General features: G+C 40.8%; 1 protein-coding gene across 2 annotated transcripts in view; it reads left to right on the top strand.

Moving 5' to 3' along the window:
* Nucleotides 1–13,207, top strand: part of Tcs3 (Probable tRNA N6-adenosine threonylcarbamoyltransferase Tcs3) — a 40,522-nt gene extending 27,315 nt beyond the window's left edge. For both annotated transcript variants that reach the window (XM_071659808.1, XM_071659809.1), the window contains exon 3: nucleotides 1,667–13,207. In XM_071659808.1, the coding sequence (XP_071515909.1) occupies nucleotides 1,667–2,524 (858 nt within the window). In that variant the 3' untranslated portion in view covers nucleotides 2,525–13,207. The remainder of the gene's footprint in view (nucleotides 1–1,666) is intronic.
* The last annotated feature ends 1,593 nt before the right edge of the window (nucleotides 13,208–14,800 follow it).

The raw sequence follows: 14,800 nt of genomic DNA on the forward strand, positions 1-14,800 counted from the left end.
AGGTGAATGCAAGAGTTTTGGAAAGAGGGGCAAGTATGCAGTCAGTTGTGGATGAGAGAGCTTGGGAAGGGAGTGAGTTGTTCGCTGATGATACAGCACTGGTGGCTGATTCGTGTGAGAAACTGCAGAAGCTGGTGACTGAGTTTGGTAAAGTGTGTGAAAGAAGAAAGCTGAGAGTGAATGTGAATGAGAGCAAGGTTATTAGGTACAGTAGGGTTGAGGGACATGTCAATTGGGTGGTAAGTTTGAATGGAGAAAAACTAGAGGAAGTGAAGTACTTTAGATATCTGGGAGTGGATTTGGCAGCGAATGGAACCATGGAAGAGGAAGTGAATCATAGGGTGGAGGAGGGGGCGAAAGTTCTAGGAGTGATGAAAAATGTGTGGAAGTCGAGAATGTTATCTTGGAAAGCAAAAATGGGTATGTTTGAAGGAATAGTGGTTCCAACAATGTTATATGGTTGCGAGGCATGGGCTATAGATAGAGTTGTGCGGAGGAGGGTGGATGTGCTGGAAATGAGATGTTTGAGGACAGTATGTGGTGTTAGGTGGTTTGATCGAGTGGGTAATGAAAGGGTAAGAGAGATGTGTGGTAATAAAAAGAGTGTGGTTGAGAAAGCAGAAGAGGGTGTTTTGATATGGTTTGGACACATAGAGAGAATGAATGAGGAAAGATTGACAAAGAGGATATATGTGTCAGAGGTGGAGGGAACGAGGAGAAGTGGGAGACCAAATTGGAAGTGGAAAGGTGGAGTGAAAAAGATTTTGTGTGATTGGGGCCTGAACATGCAGGAGGGTGAAAGGCATGCAAGGAATAGAGTGAGTTGGAACAATGTGGTATACCGGGGTTGACGTGCTGTCAATGGATTGAACCAGGGCATGTGAAGCGTCTGGGGTAAACGATGGAAAGTTTTGTGGGAACTGGATGTGGAAAGGGAGCTGTGGTTTCGGTGCATTATACATGACAGCTAGAGACTGAGAATGAACGCATGTGGCCTTTGTTGTCGTTTCCTAGCACTACCTCGCGCACATGCGGGGGAAGGGGGTTGTCATTTCATGTGTGGCGGGGTGGCGATGGGAATGAATAAGGGCAGAAAGTGTGAATTATGTACATGTGTATATATGTGTATGTCTGTGTGTGTATATATATATGTATATGTTGAGATGTATAGGTATGTATATGTGTGTGTGGACGTGTATGTATATACATGTGTATGTGGGTGGGTTGGGCCATTCTTTCGTCCGTTTCTTTGCGCTACCTCACTAATGTGAGAGACAGCGACAAAGTATAGTAAAATGAAAAAAAAATGATAATGGTAATTATGATAATGATAAGTATAGTAATGATAAAAGTGTTGTAATAATGATAATGATTATAATTATAATAGTAATGATGAAGGTGATATTGATAATAATGATTATAATAATTATAATAATAATAATAATAATATTAATAATAATGATAATGATAGTAATAATAATAATGATGATGATAATAGATTACCATCTGATTAAAGGTAGTGACCTGATTTGTTAGAGCTTTTTGTTTTGATGTAGCTTTGATTTTTTAAAGACCTGGCTGTTGCTTCTCATATAGCTACTGTAATAATCAAGCCCTCTTCAATAGCTGTTGTGGTACTGAAAATTCACTTGTTTATTTATGACAGGCCCATGTGCTGACTGTTCTTCAACAAGCACTGGCAGAAGCAAATGTTACCCCAGAACAAATTGATGCAGTTGCTTATACCAAGGGCCCAGGGATGGCTGCACCCCTCATAAGTGTTGCTGTGGTGGCTAGAACCATTGCACAACTGTGGAACAAACCTCTTGTTGCCGTCAACCATTGTATAGGACATATTGAAATGGGAAGGCTTGTTACTGGAGCAGAAAACCCTACTGTTCTGTATGTGAGTGGGGGTAACACACAGATAATTGCTTACCTGGAAAGGAAATACAGAATTTTTGGTGAAACTATTGACATTGCTGTTGGAAATTGTTTGGATAGGTTTGCAAGGATTCTGATGCTTTCCAATGACCCAAGTCCAGGGTTTAATATTGAGCAGATGGCTCAGAAAGGAAAACAGTACCTCCCTCTCCCATATTGTGTTAAAGGTATGGATGTTTCATTTTCTGGTATACTTTCTTACCTTGAGGAACGTGCAGATAAGCTGCTGAAAACTGGAAAATACACCAAAGCAGATCTTTGTTTTTCATTACAGGAAACTGTCTTTGCTATGTTAGTAGAAACAACAGAACGGGCAATGGCTCATTGTGGATCTCAAGAGGTTCTTATCTGTGGAGGTGTTGGGTGTAACAAAAGACTACAGGAGATGATGGGTAAAATGTGTGAGGAACGGGGAGCAAAGCTGTATGCAACAGATGAAAGCTTTTGTATAGATAATGGGGCCATGATAGCTCAAGCTGGGCTACTAATGTATGAATCAGGTATTACAACCCCAATGAGTGATACATGGGTTACTCAAAGATACAGGACAGATGATGTTCCTGTAACTTGGAGAGATTAAAAATATCAACCACTGTTGCAATACTTTCTGATTAATAGCTGTCATCCCACTGTAGAGGTAGGACACACATCATTACTTCCTTCTTCACAACCTTGAGTTTTTCTTTGCACTTATGTTTGTGTGACTGGCTGCAAATCGTTTCAGTAACTGGAGTATTTCTCGTTCATCTTGGAAACACCCATTAATACAACCTGCCCCAAAAAGGACTGACCATTCTAATATTTCCATATATAATCCTGTTTCTCTGACTGATATCCCCAGAGCCTTTAGATCTCTTTTTAGCTTCTATTTACTAAAGCATTTTGGATTAAATGGTCTTCCTCAAATCATCAGTGTGTCATTCACAATGCAAAATCCAATGGTGATATCCTTTCTCATGTTTCTTATGTCTTGTTATCATCTCAGGGAGACTTGGGGCATACCATGTTGTGGCCCATAAATAATATGTCAGTAACTTTTGATGGCTTGGCATTGAGGTCTGATCATCAAGCTCCCACGTGTGCCTTTTCTCTCTCATTATGCTCTTTCACATCTAGCCTCCTCTCTGGCTGGTCTTCTCAGTAATTGTTGATGGATATACCTTTGTATCAGAGATAGCCTTCTTTCAACAAATATGTAAATGTGCTCGATTGCTGTCAACTTTGCATTGCATTCCTACACTTCTTTCAAGTCTGTTTCATCTTCAGTTGCTTAGTCTACATCTCTCAACTACCTCTGTGAAAACAGAATTGGACATTCCCCTTAGGGTACTCTTAACCTAAGTTCAATGCCGCTAAAACACAGTATTCCTTTTACAGTCCTTCACAGCATACCCATCTTCTTTGGTGGCCCTGTAATTCAACAACTCAGCACCATATCTGCCTTAGGAACCCCACAGTACAAAATCAGTCAAGTCTGCCCCAAAAAATAGCAGTTCCATTTGAATGCCAAAAATACTTTCCTGAGTTACTCTGAACATACTGATCATCCTTGTGTAAAGCACTGCTCTTATATCTGGGCAGATCTATGCTGCATACTTGACAGAGTCAAGTCCAATGCAGTACAACTCAAGCTCTCCTAATTTTTTATTTTTATTTTTTGCTTTGTCGCTGTCTCCCGTGTTTGCGAGGTAGCGCAAGGAAACAGACGAAAGAAATGGCCCAACCCACCCCCATACACAATGTATATACATACACGTCCACACACGCAAATATACATACCTATACATCTCAATATACACATATATATACACACACAGACACATACATATATACCCGTGCACACAATTCACACTGTCTGCCTTTATTCATTCCCATCGCCACCCCGCCACACATGGAATACCATCCCCCTCCCCCCTCATGTGTACGAGGTAGCACTAGGAAAAGACAACAAAGGCCCCATTCATTCACACTCAGTCTCTAGCTGTCATGCAATAATGCCCAAAACCACAGCTCCCTTTCCACATCCAGGCCCCACACAACTTTCCATGGTTTACCCCAGACGCTTCACATGCCCTGATTCAATCCACTGACAGCACGTCAAACCTGGTATACCACATCGATCCAATTCACTCTATTCCTTGTCCTCCTTTCACCCTCCTGCATGTTCAGGCTCCGATCACACAAAATCTTTTTCACTCCATCTTTCCACCTCCAATTTGGTCTCCCACTTCTCCTCGTTCCCTCCACCTCCGACACATATATCCTCTTGGTCAATCTTTCCTCACTCATTCTCTCCATGTGCCCAAACCATTTCAAAACACCCTCTTCTGCTCTCTCAACCACGCTCTTTTTACTTCCACACATCTCTCTTACCCTTACGTTACTTACTCGATCAAACCACCCCACACCACACATTGTCCTCAAACATCTTATTTCCAGCACATCCATCCTCCTGCGCACAACTCTATCCATAGCCCACACCTCGCAACCATACAACATTGTTGAAACCACTATTCCTTCAACCATACCCATTTTTGCTTTCCGAGATAATGTTCTTGACTTCCACACATTCTTCAAGGCTCCCAGGATTTTCGCCCCCTCCCCTACCCTGTGATTCACTTCCACTTCCATGGTTCCATCCGCTGCCAGATCCACTCCCAGATATCTAAAACACTTTACTTCCTCCAGTTTTTCTCCATTCAAACTTACCTCCCAATTGACTTGACCCTCAACCCTACTGTACCTAATAACCTTGCTCCCCTAATGTGACCTTAAAATTTGACCTGCTTGCTAGTATGCTGGAGTGTTGCTTCTTTTTCCCCCTTCAATATGATTCTGCTATAACAAATTTTTCACTGTGTATGTATGATCATGGCATGGAATCGGATTGAATAATAGCTTTTGGTAGCTGTAATGCAATCCCTTTTCAATAGGTAATACTTCAGTTTCTGCTTTTGAGATCTGGTTTGTGTTGCACCCCCAACAATAGCTTGACCATTTGGTACTTGGAAAACCATCGTAGCACATGATTACTGAAGCAGTAGTAATGCCACTGTCTGTCCCAACACTAGTTATATTTGAAACTCTTTATTTTGTCATGTGTTTCCTAACAGGTATGACCTGCCCCTTCTGATAAGGCATGTTTTCCACTTTTTCCAAGTCTTAAAGGTTACTTTGTCCCTTTTTCTTTAGACTTATCTTCTTAGCCTTATTTTATTTTGTTTCATTTAAGGCTTGGCCTCGATGAGGACTTGTCTGTGAGTAGAGAAAAAAACGTTGAAATGCATTGTAGTATAGATACTGATTTCCCAACTTTGTAAGTGATAAATCTGTAACTCTCTGACTAAATGATATAACAGATATGACATAAAAAGGTTACCTTACAACCTATTAGCAGATTTCTAATGTAAGTTCATCTCATCTTTTTCCTTATAGATATGTATTTTCTCTTTATATCTTAAAAAAATTTGTTTATGGATGGGGTTGTTAGGGAGGTAAATGCAAGAGTTTTGGAAAGAAGGGCAAGTATGAAGTCTATTGGGGATGAGAGAGCTTGGGAAGTGAGTCAGTTGTTGTTCGCTGATGATACAGCGCTGGTGGCTGATTCATGTGAGAAACTGCAGAAGCTGGTGACTGAGTTTGGTAAAGTGTGTGGAAGAAGAAAGTTAAGAGTAAATGTGAATAAGAGCAAGGTTATTAGGTACAGTAGGGTTGAGGGTCAAGTCAATTGGGAGATGAGTTTGAATGGAGAAAAACTGGAGGAAGTGAAGTGTTTTAGATATCTGGGAGTGGATCTGGCAGCGGATGGAACCATGGAAGTGGAAGTGGATCATAGGGTGGGGAAGGGGGCGAAAATTCTGGGGGCCTTGAAGAATGTGTGGAAGTCGAGAACATTATCTCGGAAAGCAAAAATGGGTATGTTTGAAGGAATAGTGGTTCCAACAATGTTGTATGGTTGCAAGGCGTGGGCTATGGATAGAGTTGTGCGCAGGAGGATGGATGTGCTGGAAATGAGATGTTTGAGGACAATGTGTGGTGTGAGGTGGTTTGATCGAGTGAATAACGTAAGGGTAAGAGAGATGTGTGGAAATAAAAAGAGCGTGGTTGAGAGAGCAGAAGAGGGTGTTTTGAAATGGTTTGGGCACATGGAGAGAATGAGTGAGGAAAGATTGACCAAGAGGATATATGTGTCGGAGGTGGAGGGAACGAGGAGAAGAGGGAGACCAAATTGGAGGTGGAAAGATGGAGTGAAAAAGATTTTGTGTGATCGGGGCCTGAACATGCAGGAGGGTGAAAGGAGGGCAAGGAATAGAGTGAATTGGAGTGATGTGGTATACCGGGGTTGACGTGCTGTCAGTGGATTGAATCAAGGCATGTGAAGCATCTGGGGCAAACCAGGGAAAGCTGTGTAGGTATGTATATTTGCGTGTGTGGACGTATGTATATACATGTGTATGGGGGGGGGGGGTTGGGCCATTTCTTCTTTCATCTGTTTCCTTGCGCTACCTCGCAAACGCGGGAGACAGCGACAAAGTATAAAAAAAATAAAAAAATAAATCTTAAAAAAAAAAAATAAGGTTTTTGTTTTGTGCAGTATCCCTTGAAATTATGCCATTGCATTTTCTCTTATAAATTTAGGGAATGATATAATCTGGAGTGTATTGTACTCCTTTATCATGTCATTGGCAATAAGTTATGTAGATTATTATGAAAGTATTATAAAAATAATAATTATTACTTTTTGTATAAAGAAGTGCCTATTATGATAGTATAATAATTTTAGGAGCTGGAGCTAAATTGCTGGAACATAGATCTGCCCTCTCTTCTTCCTTACAAGCTAGGAATTAAATGTTCATAGCCATTGTCTCTGTATAAATCTGGTTGTATTTGCTGTATTATTTGTCATCTGTCCTTGATTAATGCTTATATCGAAGGACAAAAGTAGTGATATTGTTTGCAGAAGAAAAGACAGTGTCCATCTTGTATTTGGAATATAATGTGTATTGTCATTATTTTCAGTAGATTGTTTGTTGATTTTTTGATGTGCAATTTCAGTGATCTTGACCTAGTCACTTCATGATATGTGATAAGTCTTATATGTGTTTGATGTTAGAAATGTTGTTCTCGACCTTTACTTAGAAGTAGTGGTGTCTACATGGCCTAGTGCATTAACCAAAACAATTTCTCTGGGAAATAAGCTTGGGTCGAGACCTGCCATAGTGAAGGTGGTTGGGATCATAACATATTGGGGCCCATCTTGGAGTCTTGTACCATTGTAACACAGTGAAGTGTGCCAGTGTGAACCAAGTTGAATACTCTTTTGTAACTACAAGTAAATGGTAAAAATATTTGTTAAGTTTAAACCTTTGTAGTAGTTGTGTTGTTGGGTCAGGTGATTTATTTTTATTGCGTGCAAAATCAAATTGTCAGTTATGGTAGGAAATTATGTGAAAAAGGTTGTTGAGTCCTCAAACTTGCATGATTTGTACCGGTGCACTAAAGATGAGTTGTTCGAAATAGCAGACGTGTATGAAATTTGTTTAAAGTTAGGTACTAGAATGAAATGCAGGTAGACTTGGTGGAAGGGCTAAAATCTCTAAAGGTATTAGGAGGTGAGGAAGAAGGGTGAAGAGTGTGAAACCTGATGCAGAGATGGGTATGAGCAAGTGTGTTATGTTAAAGAGTTTGAGATTAGAGTTTGAGTTAGTTTGAGAAAATGCAGATTGAAGCAGATGAAGAGATTAGGTTGAAAAAGATAGAGGCTGATGCACAGATGAGTCCCAGGCAAGCTAGTAATGATTTGGGTCCCAGAGTGAATCGTTTACCAGAGTCTATAGAGGATGGGGCAGAGGATTTCTTTGAGTAATTGAAAAGTAGGCACTTTGAGAGGTTGGAATAAAAGTGATTGGGTAGTTCTTGTTCAGACAAAATTCAGGGGTAAAGCAAGGGAGGCATATACTTGTTTAAACATAATTGAATGTGTTGATTATGAAGTAGTCAAAGAGGCTATGTTGCTTGGAGGAAGCCTCAGAATATCTACAGGGAGGTAAGAGGTACCATGGGTAGTGAACTTAAAAAGTGTGTGGTTAGTTGTGAACCGTTTATGACGGATGGGAAGATATCACTGGAGGAGTGTTCCAAGAGGAAAATTATGATCCTTAGGAAAACTGGAGCTAACCAGAGCCTAGTTTAGAGTAGACCACAGAGTTGTACACTGGTGAGGAGGCCTCTTATCCATGGAATGAACGTGTTGTTAGGAAGTGATTTGCGTGGAGACAGAGTAGTTCCAGATCCAAAAATGATTGATAACCCCCTTGACCTTGAACATAATCCTGTTGATTTGTCTGGTCTTAGAACAAATTGTGTCTCAGTTCTTAACATAAATAGGTCAGAAAGTTCTGAAGATGTAAAGGGAGTTCCTGATGGTGATATCAATATGTACCTGTCAGACTTACATTCTGTATGTGTTGATTATTGCAATGTACCACATTCGTATGTTGAAAATGCTAATGTATATCTTACTGGTGTTGTTACTAGAGCTATGGCTCAAGTTGAAGATGTAGATGATATAGGATTGGGGGAATTATTTGAGGAGGGGTGTTGGTGTGAGTAATGAACTTCCTTTCCATGGAATGGACATGATGTTAGGAAATGATCTGGTTAGAGACAGAGTAGTTCCTGAACCAAAAATTATTTTTAATCCCCTTGACCTTGTTCAGCATAATTCTGTTGATTTGCTTTGTCCTAAAACAAATGTTGATGACTCTGTTCCTTGAAACGAATAGAACAGAAAGTTCTGAAGATGTAAAGGGAGTTTCTAATGGGGATACTAACATGTACCTGTTAGACGTACATTAATTTTGTAATGATTATTGCAATGTAACAAATTTGTACGTTGAAGACACTAACGTATATCCTGCTTGTGTTGTTACTCGAGCTACGACTCACGTTGAAGATGTAGATGATATAGGATTGGTAGAATTATTTGTGGAGGGTTGTTGGTGTCAGTGATGAATTTCCTATCCATGGAATGGATATGTTGTTATGAAACGATTTGACTGGAGACAGAGTAGTTCCAGAACCAGAAATGATTAATAATTCCCTTGGCCTTGTTAAACATACTTTTGCTGACTTGTATGGTTCCAGAACAACTGTTGATGAATATGTTTCTGAAATGAATAGAACAGAAAATTCTAAAAATGTAAATGGAGTTCTTGATGGGGATAATAATATGTACCCGTCAGACTTATATTCTATATGTGATGATAATTGTAATTTAACAAATTTGAATGTTGAAAATACAAATGTATATCCTGCTGGTGTTGTTACTCAGGTTGAAGATGTAATGAATATAGGACTGGTTGAATTATTTGAGGAGGGACGTGATTTCAGGGTAGGTAACAAAATGGAACTAAAAGTGGCAGTATCATAACCAATAAGGTCAGGAGGTGCTGCTACTGTGAAAAGTGAAAAAGCTCAAAATTGGGGAAAGTTGTTCGAGAGTCAGTACCTCAAGGGGATACTCTAGTTTTTCTAGAGTATATAAATCTCACCTTGCTGGTTTTTCTAGAGTATATAAATCTCATCATGCTGTCTTAAGGTGACCTCATTAATGCACCCCTTAGCAGTGGAACTGAAGGGCGAGGCATTGCTCAACTTCATCAGGGCAATCCTTTTAAATTTAGACAAACACCTGAGGTGTGCTGTGAATTTTAGTTTTTGGACCAATTTGGAGCCTTGCTGCCTTGTGAAATACTGTGCTTGAGTGGATGAAAGGAATGAATGGGACTGTGAAGTAGGCATGTGTATGTGTAAATGCGCCTGTGAATATGAAAACTGTACGAGGTAAGGATGAAATGAAACTTCTGTGGAGGAATTTGAATGACTGTGTAAATGGCTTTTAGAGTGCAAGAAATGTGGTCATATTGGATGATATGAATATAAAAGTGGGATATGATGAAATAGGTGAGATAGTTGGTAAATGGGGAGTGCCTAGAGTAAATGAGAATGAACGTTATCTTGTGGACATTTGTGCTGAGAGGAGTTTATTCCTTGCAAACACCTTTTTTCAGCACAAGATGATCCACAGATATACATGGATGAGGAATGATGGAGGAGAAGAGCAAAAGGCTTTGTTCGACTATGTGGCAATGAATGAAAGATCAAGAAAGCCTTTCTAGACTCTTTAAGTTGTGATAGGATTCTCTAGAGACTTGGACCATTTTGCAGTCTTGTGGGGATGGGGATCAGGGAGGAGTGGAGGTATATGGTGTAAGGGAGAATGGAGAGGTAAAATGTTGGCAAGCAAATAGATGAATCAGAAAAAAATGCAGGGAGGAGTATGAAAGGAAGGTAATTGAAAGCTTAGATGGAAGTGCAATGAATGTAGGGATGCAGTCATGAGTGAATGAGTAGTTTAAAAGGTTTAGAGAAATACGTTTTAAGGTTGTAAAATTAGTAGTTGGATACAAGGTTGTGAGATACAGGAATAAAAAGGACAATGCATGATGGACAGAAGATAATAGAGATGCTGTGGAACAGAAGAGAATGGCATGTGGTAGATTGCTTGATAGGAATGCACCAGTGGAAGTTCAGCAAAGAAGGATAGAATATAAAATATGTAAGCAAAATATTAAGAAGCTGATAGAGGAGAGCAAAGAGAGAGTAGTTGAAGATTTGAAAGAGTTTTTTTTTTTTTTTTTTTTTTTTTTTGCCGCTGTCTCCCGCATTTGCGAGGTAGCGCAAGGAAACAGATGAAAGAAATGGCCCAACCCACCCCCATACACATGTATATACATACGTCCACACACGCAAATATACATACCTACACAGCTTTCCATGGTTTACCCCAGACGCTTCACATGCCTTGATTCAATCCACTGACAGCACGTCAACCCCGGTATACCACATCGCTCCAATTCACTCTATTCCTTGCCCTCCTTTCACCCTCCTGCATGTTCAGGCCCCGATCACACAAAATCTTTTTCACTCCATCTTTCCACCTCCAAGTTAAGTCCATATTAAGGCTGGGCCTTAATGGAAATAGAGAGGTGGAAAAAGAAAAGACAAAGGGAAAGTATATATGAATTTTTTCAGACGTGATAGACCTGTCTTTGGAAATGTGCCACGTTTATATAGGTATAGGGAGAGACATGAGAAGGTAGAGAGCTACATAGCTTTGACATGTAGGGAAAGAAGCAGGCATCAAAACAGCCCACCCTCAAATTGCTGATGGCTACACAGTAATCATGTGATGCAGCAGCTTCCTGAGCATTGCATGGTCTAGCTAGTGGTGGGGGCACACGAGCATCCAGCTCTCAGGAGCAAAAACCAAAGTAACACCTATAGAAAAGGGAAATGAACCAACATTGCGGCATAGGGCCTTTGTTGTCTTTTCCTAGCGCTACCTCGCACACATGAGGAGGAGGGTGTTGTTATTCCATGTGTGGTGGGGTGGCGATGGGAATGACTAAAGGCAGACTATGAATTATGTACATGGGTATATATGTATATGTCTGTTTGTATATATATGTATACATTGAGATGTATAGGTATGTATATGCATGTGTATGTGGGTGGGTTGGGCCTTTCTTTTGTTTGTTTCCTTGCGCTACCTCACTAACATGGGAGACAGCGACAAAGCAAAATAAATGAATAAATAAATATATTGATCTATATCGAGAGACTTTTGGATGTTAATGTGTTGAGAGGTGCAACTGGAGGGATGTCTTATCATTATTTTGTGGAGGCGAAGGTGAAGATTTGTATGGGTTTTCAGAAATGAAGAGAGAGTGTTGGGGTGAAGAGAGTGGTGAGAGTAAGTGAGCTTGGGAAGGAGACTTGTGTGAGGAAGTACCAGGAGAGACTGAGTACAGAATGGAAAAAGGTGAGAACAAAGGAGGTAAGGGGAGTGGGGGTTGGAATGGGATGTATTTAGGGAAGCAGTGATGGCTTGCACAAAAGATGCTTGTGTCATGAGAAGCGTGGGAGGTGGGTTGATTAGAAAGGGTAGTAAGTGGTGGGATGAAGAAATAAGATTATTAGTGAAAGAGAAGAGAGAGGCATTTGGACGATTTTTGCAGGGAAAAAATGCAAATGAGTGGGAGATGTATAAAAGAAAGGTGCAAGAGGTGAAAAAGAGGGCAAATGAGAGTTGGGGTGAGAGAGTATCATTAAATTTTAGGGAGAATAAAAAGATGTTCTGGAAGGAGGTAAATAAAGTGCGTAAGACAAGGGAGCAAATGGGAACTTCAGTGAAGGGGGCTAATGGGGAGGTGATAACAAGTAGTGGTGATGTGAGAAGGAGATGGAGTGAGTATTTTGAAGGTTTGTTGAATGTGTTTGATGATAGAGTGGCAGATATAGGGTGTTTTGGTCGAGGTGGTGTGCAAAGTGAGAGGGTTAGGGAAAATGATTTGGTAAACAGAGAAGAGGTAGTAAAAGCTTTGCGGAAGATGAAAGCCAGCAAGGCAGCAGGTTTGGATGGTATTGCAGTGGAATTTATTAAAAAAGGGGGTGACTGTATTGTTGACTGGTTGGTAAGGTTATTTAATGCATGTATGATTCATGGTGAGGTGCCTGAGGATTGGCGGAATGCTTGCATAGTGCCATTGTACAAAGGCAAAGGGGATAAGAGTGAGTGCTCAAATTACAGAGTTATAAGTTTGTTGAGTATTCCTGGTAAATTATATGGGAGGGTATTGATTGAGAGGGTGAAGGCATGTACAGAGCATCAGATTGGGGAAGAGCAGTGTGGTTTCAGAAGTGGTAGAGGATGTGTGGATCAGGTGTTTGCTGTGAAGAATGTATGTGAGAAATACTTAGAAAAGCAAATGGATTTGTATGTAGCATTTATGGATCTGGAGAAGGCATATGATAGAGTTGATAGAGATGCTCTGTGAAAGGTACTAAGGATATATGGTGTGGGAGGCAAGTTGTTAGAAGCAGTGAAAAGTTTTTATCGAGGATGTAAGGCATGTGTACGTGTAGGAAGAGAGGAAAGTGATTGGTTCTCAGTGAATGTAGGTTTGCGGCAGGGGTGTGTGATGTCTCCATGGTTGTTTAATTTGTTTATGGATGGGGTTGTTAGGGAGGTGAATGCAAGAGTTTTGGAAAGAGGGGCAAGTGTGCAGTCTGTTGGGGATGAGAGAGCTTAGGAAGTGAGTCAGTTCTTGTTCGCTGATGATACAGCGCTGGTGGCTGATTCATGTGAGAAACTGCAGAAGCTGGTGACTGAGTTTGGTAAAGTGTGTGAAAGAAGAAAGTTAAGAGTAAATGTGAATAAGAGCAAGGTTATTAGGTACAGTAGGGTTGAGGGTCAAGTCAGTTGGGAGGTAAGTTTGAATGGAGAAAAACTGGAGGAAGTAAAGTGTTTTAGATATCTGGGAGTGGATCTGGCAGCGGATGGAACCATGGAAGCGAAAGTGAATCATAGGGTGGGGGAGGGGGCAAAAATCCTGGGAGCCTTGAAGAATGTGTGGAAGTCGAGAACATTATCTCGGAAAGCAAAAATGGGTATGTTTGAAGAAATAGTGGTTCCAACAATGTTGTATGGTTGCGAGGTGTGGGCTATGGATAGAGTTGTGCGCAGGAGGGTGGATGTGCTAGAAATGAGATGTTTGAGGACAATATGTGGTGTGAGGTGGTTTGATTGAGTAAGTAATGTAAGGGTAAGAGAGATGTGTGGAAATAAAAAGAGCGTGGTTGAGAGAGCAGAAGAGGGTGTTTTGAAATGGTTTGGGCACATGGAGAGAATGAGTGAGGAAAGAGTGACCAAGAGGATATATGTGTCGGAGGTGGAGGGAACGAGAAGAAGTGGGAGACCAAATTGGAAGTGGAAAGATGGAGTGAAAAAGATTTTGAGTGATCGGGGCCTGAATATGCAGGAGGGTGAAAGGAGGGCAAGGAATAGAGTGAATTGGATCGATGTGGTATACCGGGGTTGACGTGCTGTCAATGGATTGAATTAGGGCATGTAAAGGGTCTGGGGTAAACGATGGAAAGTTCTGTGGGGCCTGGATGTGGAAAGGGAGCTGTGGTTTTGGGCATTATTACATGACAGCTAGATACTAAGTGTGAACGAATGGGGCCTTTGTTGTCTTTTCCTAGCGCTACCTCACACATATGAGGGGGAGGGGGATGTTATTCCATGTGTGGCGAGGTGGTGATGGGAATAAATAAAGGCAGACGTGTATATATGTATATGTCTGTGTGTGTATATATATGTATACATTGAGATGTATAGGTATGTATATTTGAGTGTGTGGACGTGTTTGTATATACATGTGTATGGGGGTGGGTTGGGCCATTTCTTTCGTCTGTTTCCTTGCGCTACCTCACTAACATGGGAGACAGCGACAAAGCAAAATAAATGAATAAATAAATATATTGATCTATATCGAGAGACTTTTGGATGTTAATGTGTTGAGAGGTGCAACTGGAGGATGTCTTATCATTATTTTGTGGAGGCGAAGGTGAAGATTTGTATGGGTTTTCAGAAATGAAGAGAGAGTGTTGGGGTGAAGAGAGTGGTGAGAGTAAGTGAGCTTGGGAAGGAGACTTGTGTGAGGAAGTACCAGGAGAGACTGAGTACAGAATGGAAAAAGGTGAGAACAAAGGAGGTAAGGGGAGTGGGGGTTGGAATGGGATGTATTTAGGGAAGCAGTGATGGCTTGCACAAAAGATGCTTGTGTCATGAGAAGCGTGGGAGGTGGGTTGATTAGAAAGGGTAGTAAGTGGTGGGATGAAGAAATAAGATTATTAGTGAAAGAGAAGAGAGAGGCATTTGGACGATTTTTGCAGGGAAAAAATGCAAATGAGTGGGAGATGTATAAAAGAAAGGTGCAAGAGGTGAAAA

This window comes from Panulirus ornatus, chromosome 68, assembly GCF_036320965.1.
Source record: "Panulirus ornatus isolate Po-2019 chromosome 68, ASM3632096v1, whole genome shotgun sequence".
Classification (NCBI taxonomy): domain Eukaryota; kingdom Metazoa; phylum Arthropoda; class Malacostraca; order Decapoda; family Palinuridae; genus Panulirus; species Panulirus ornatus.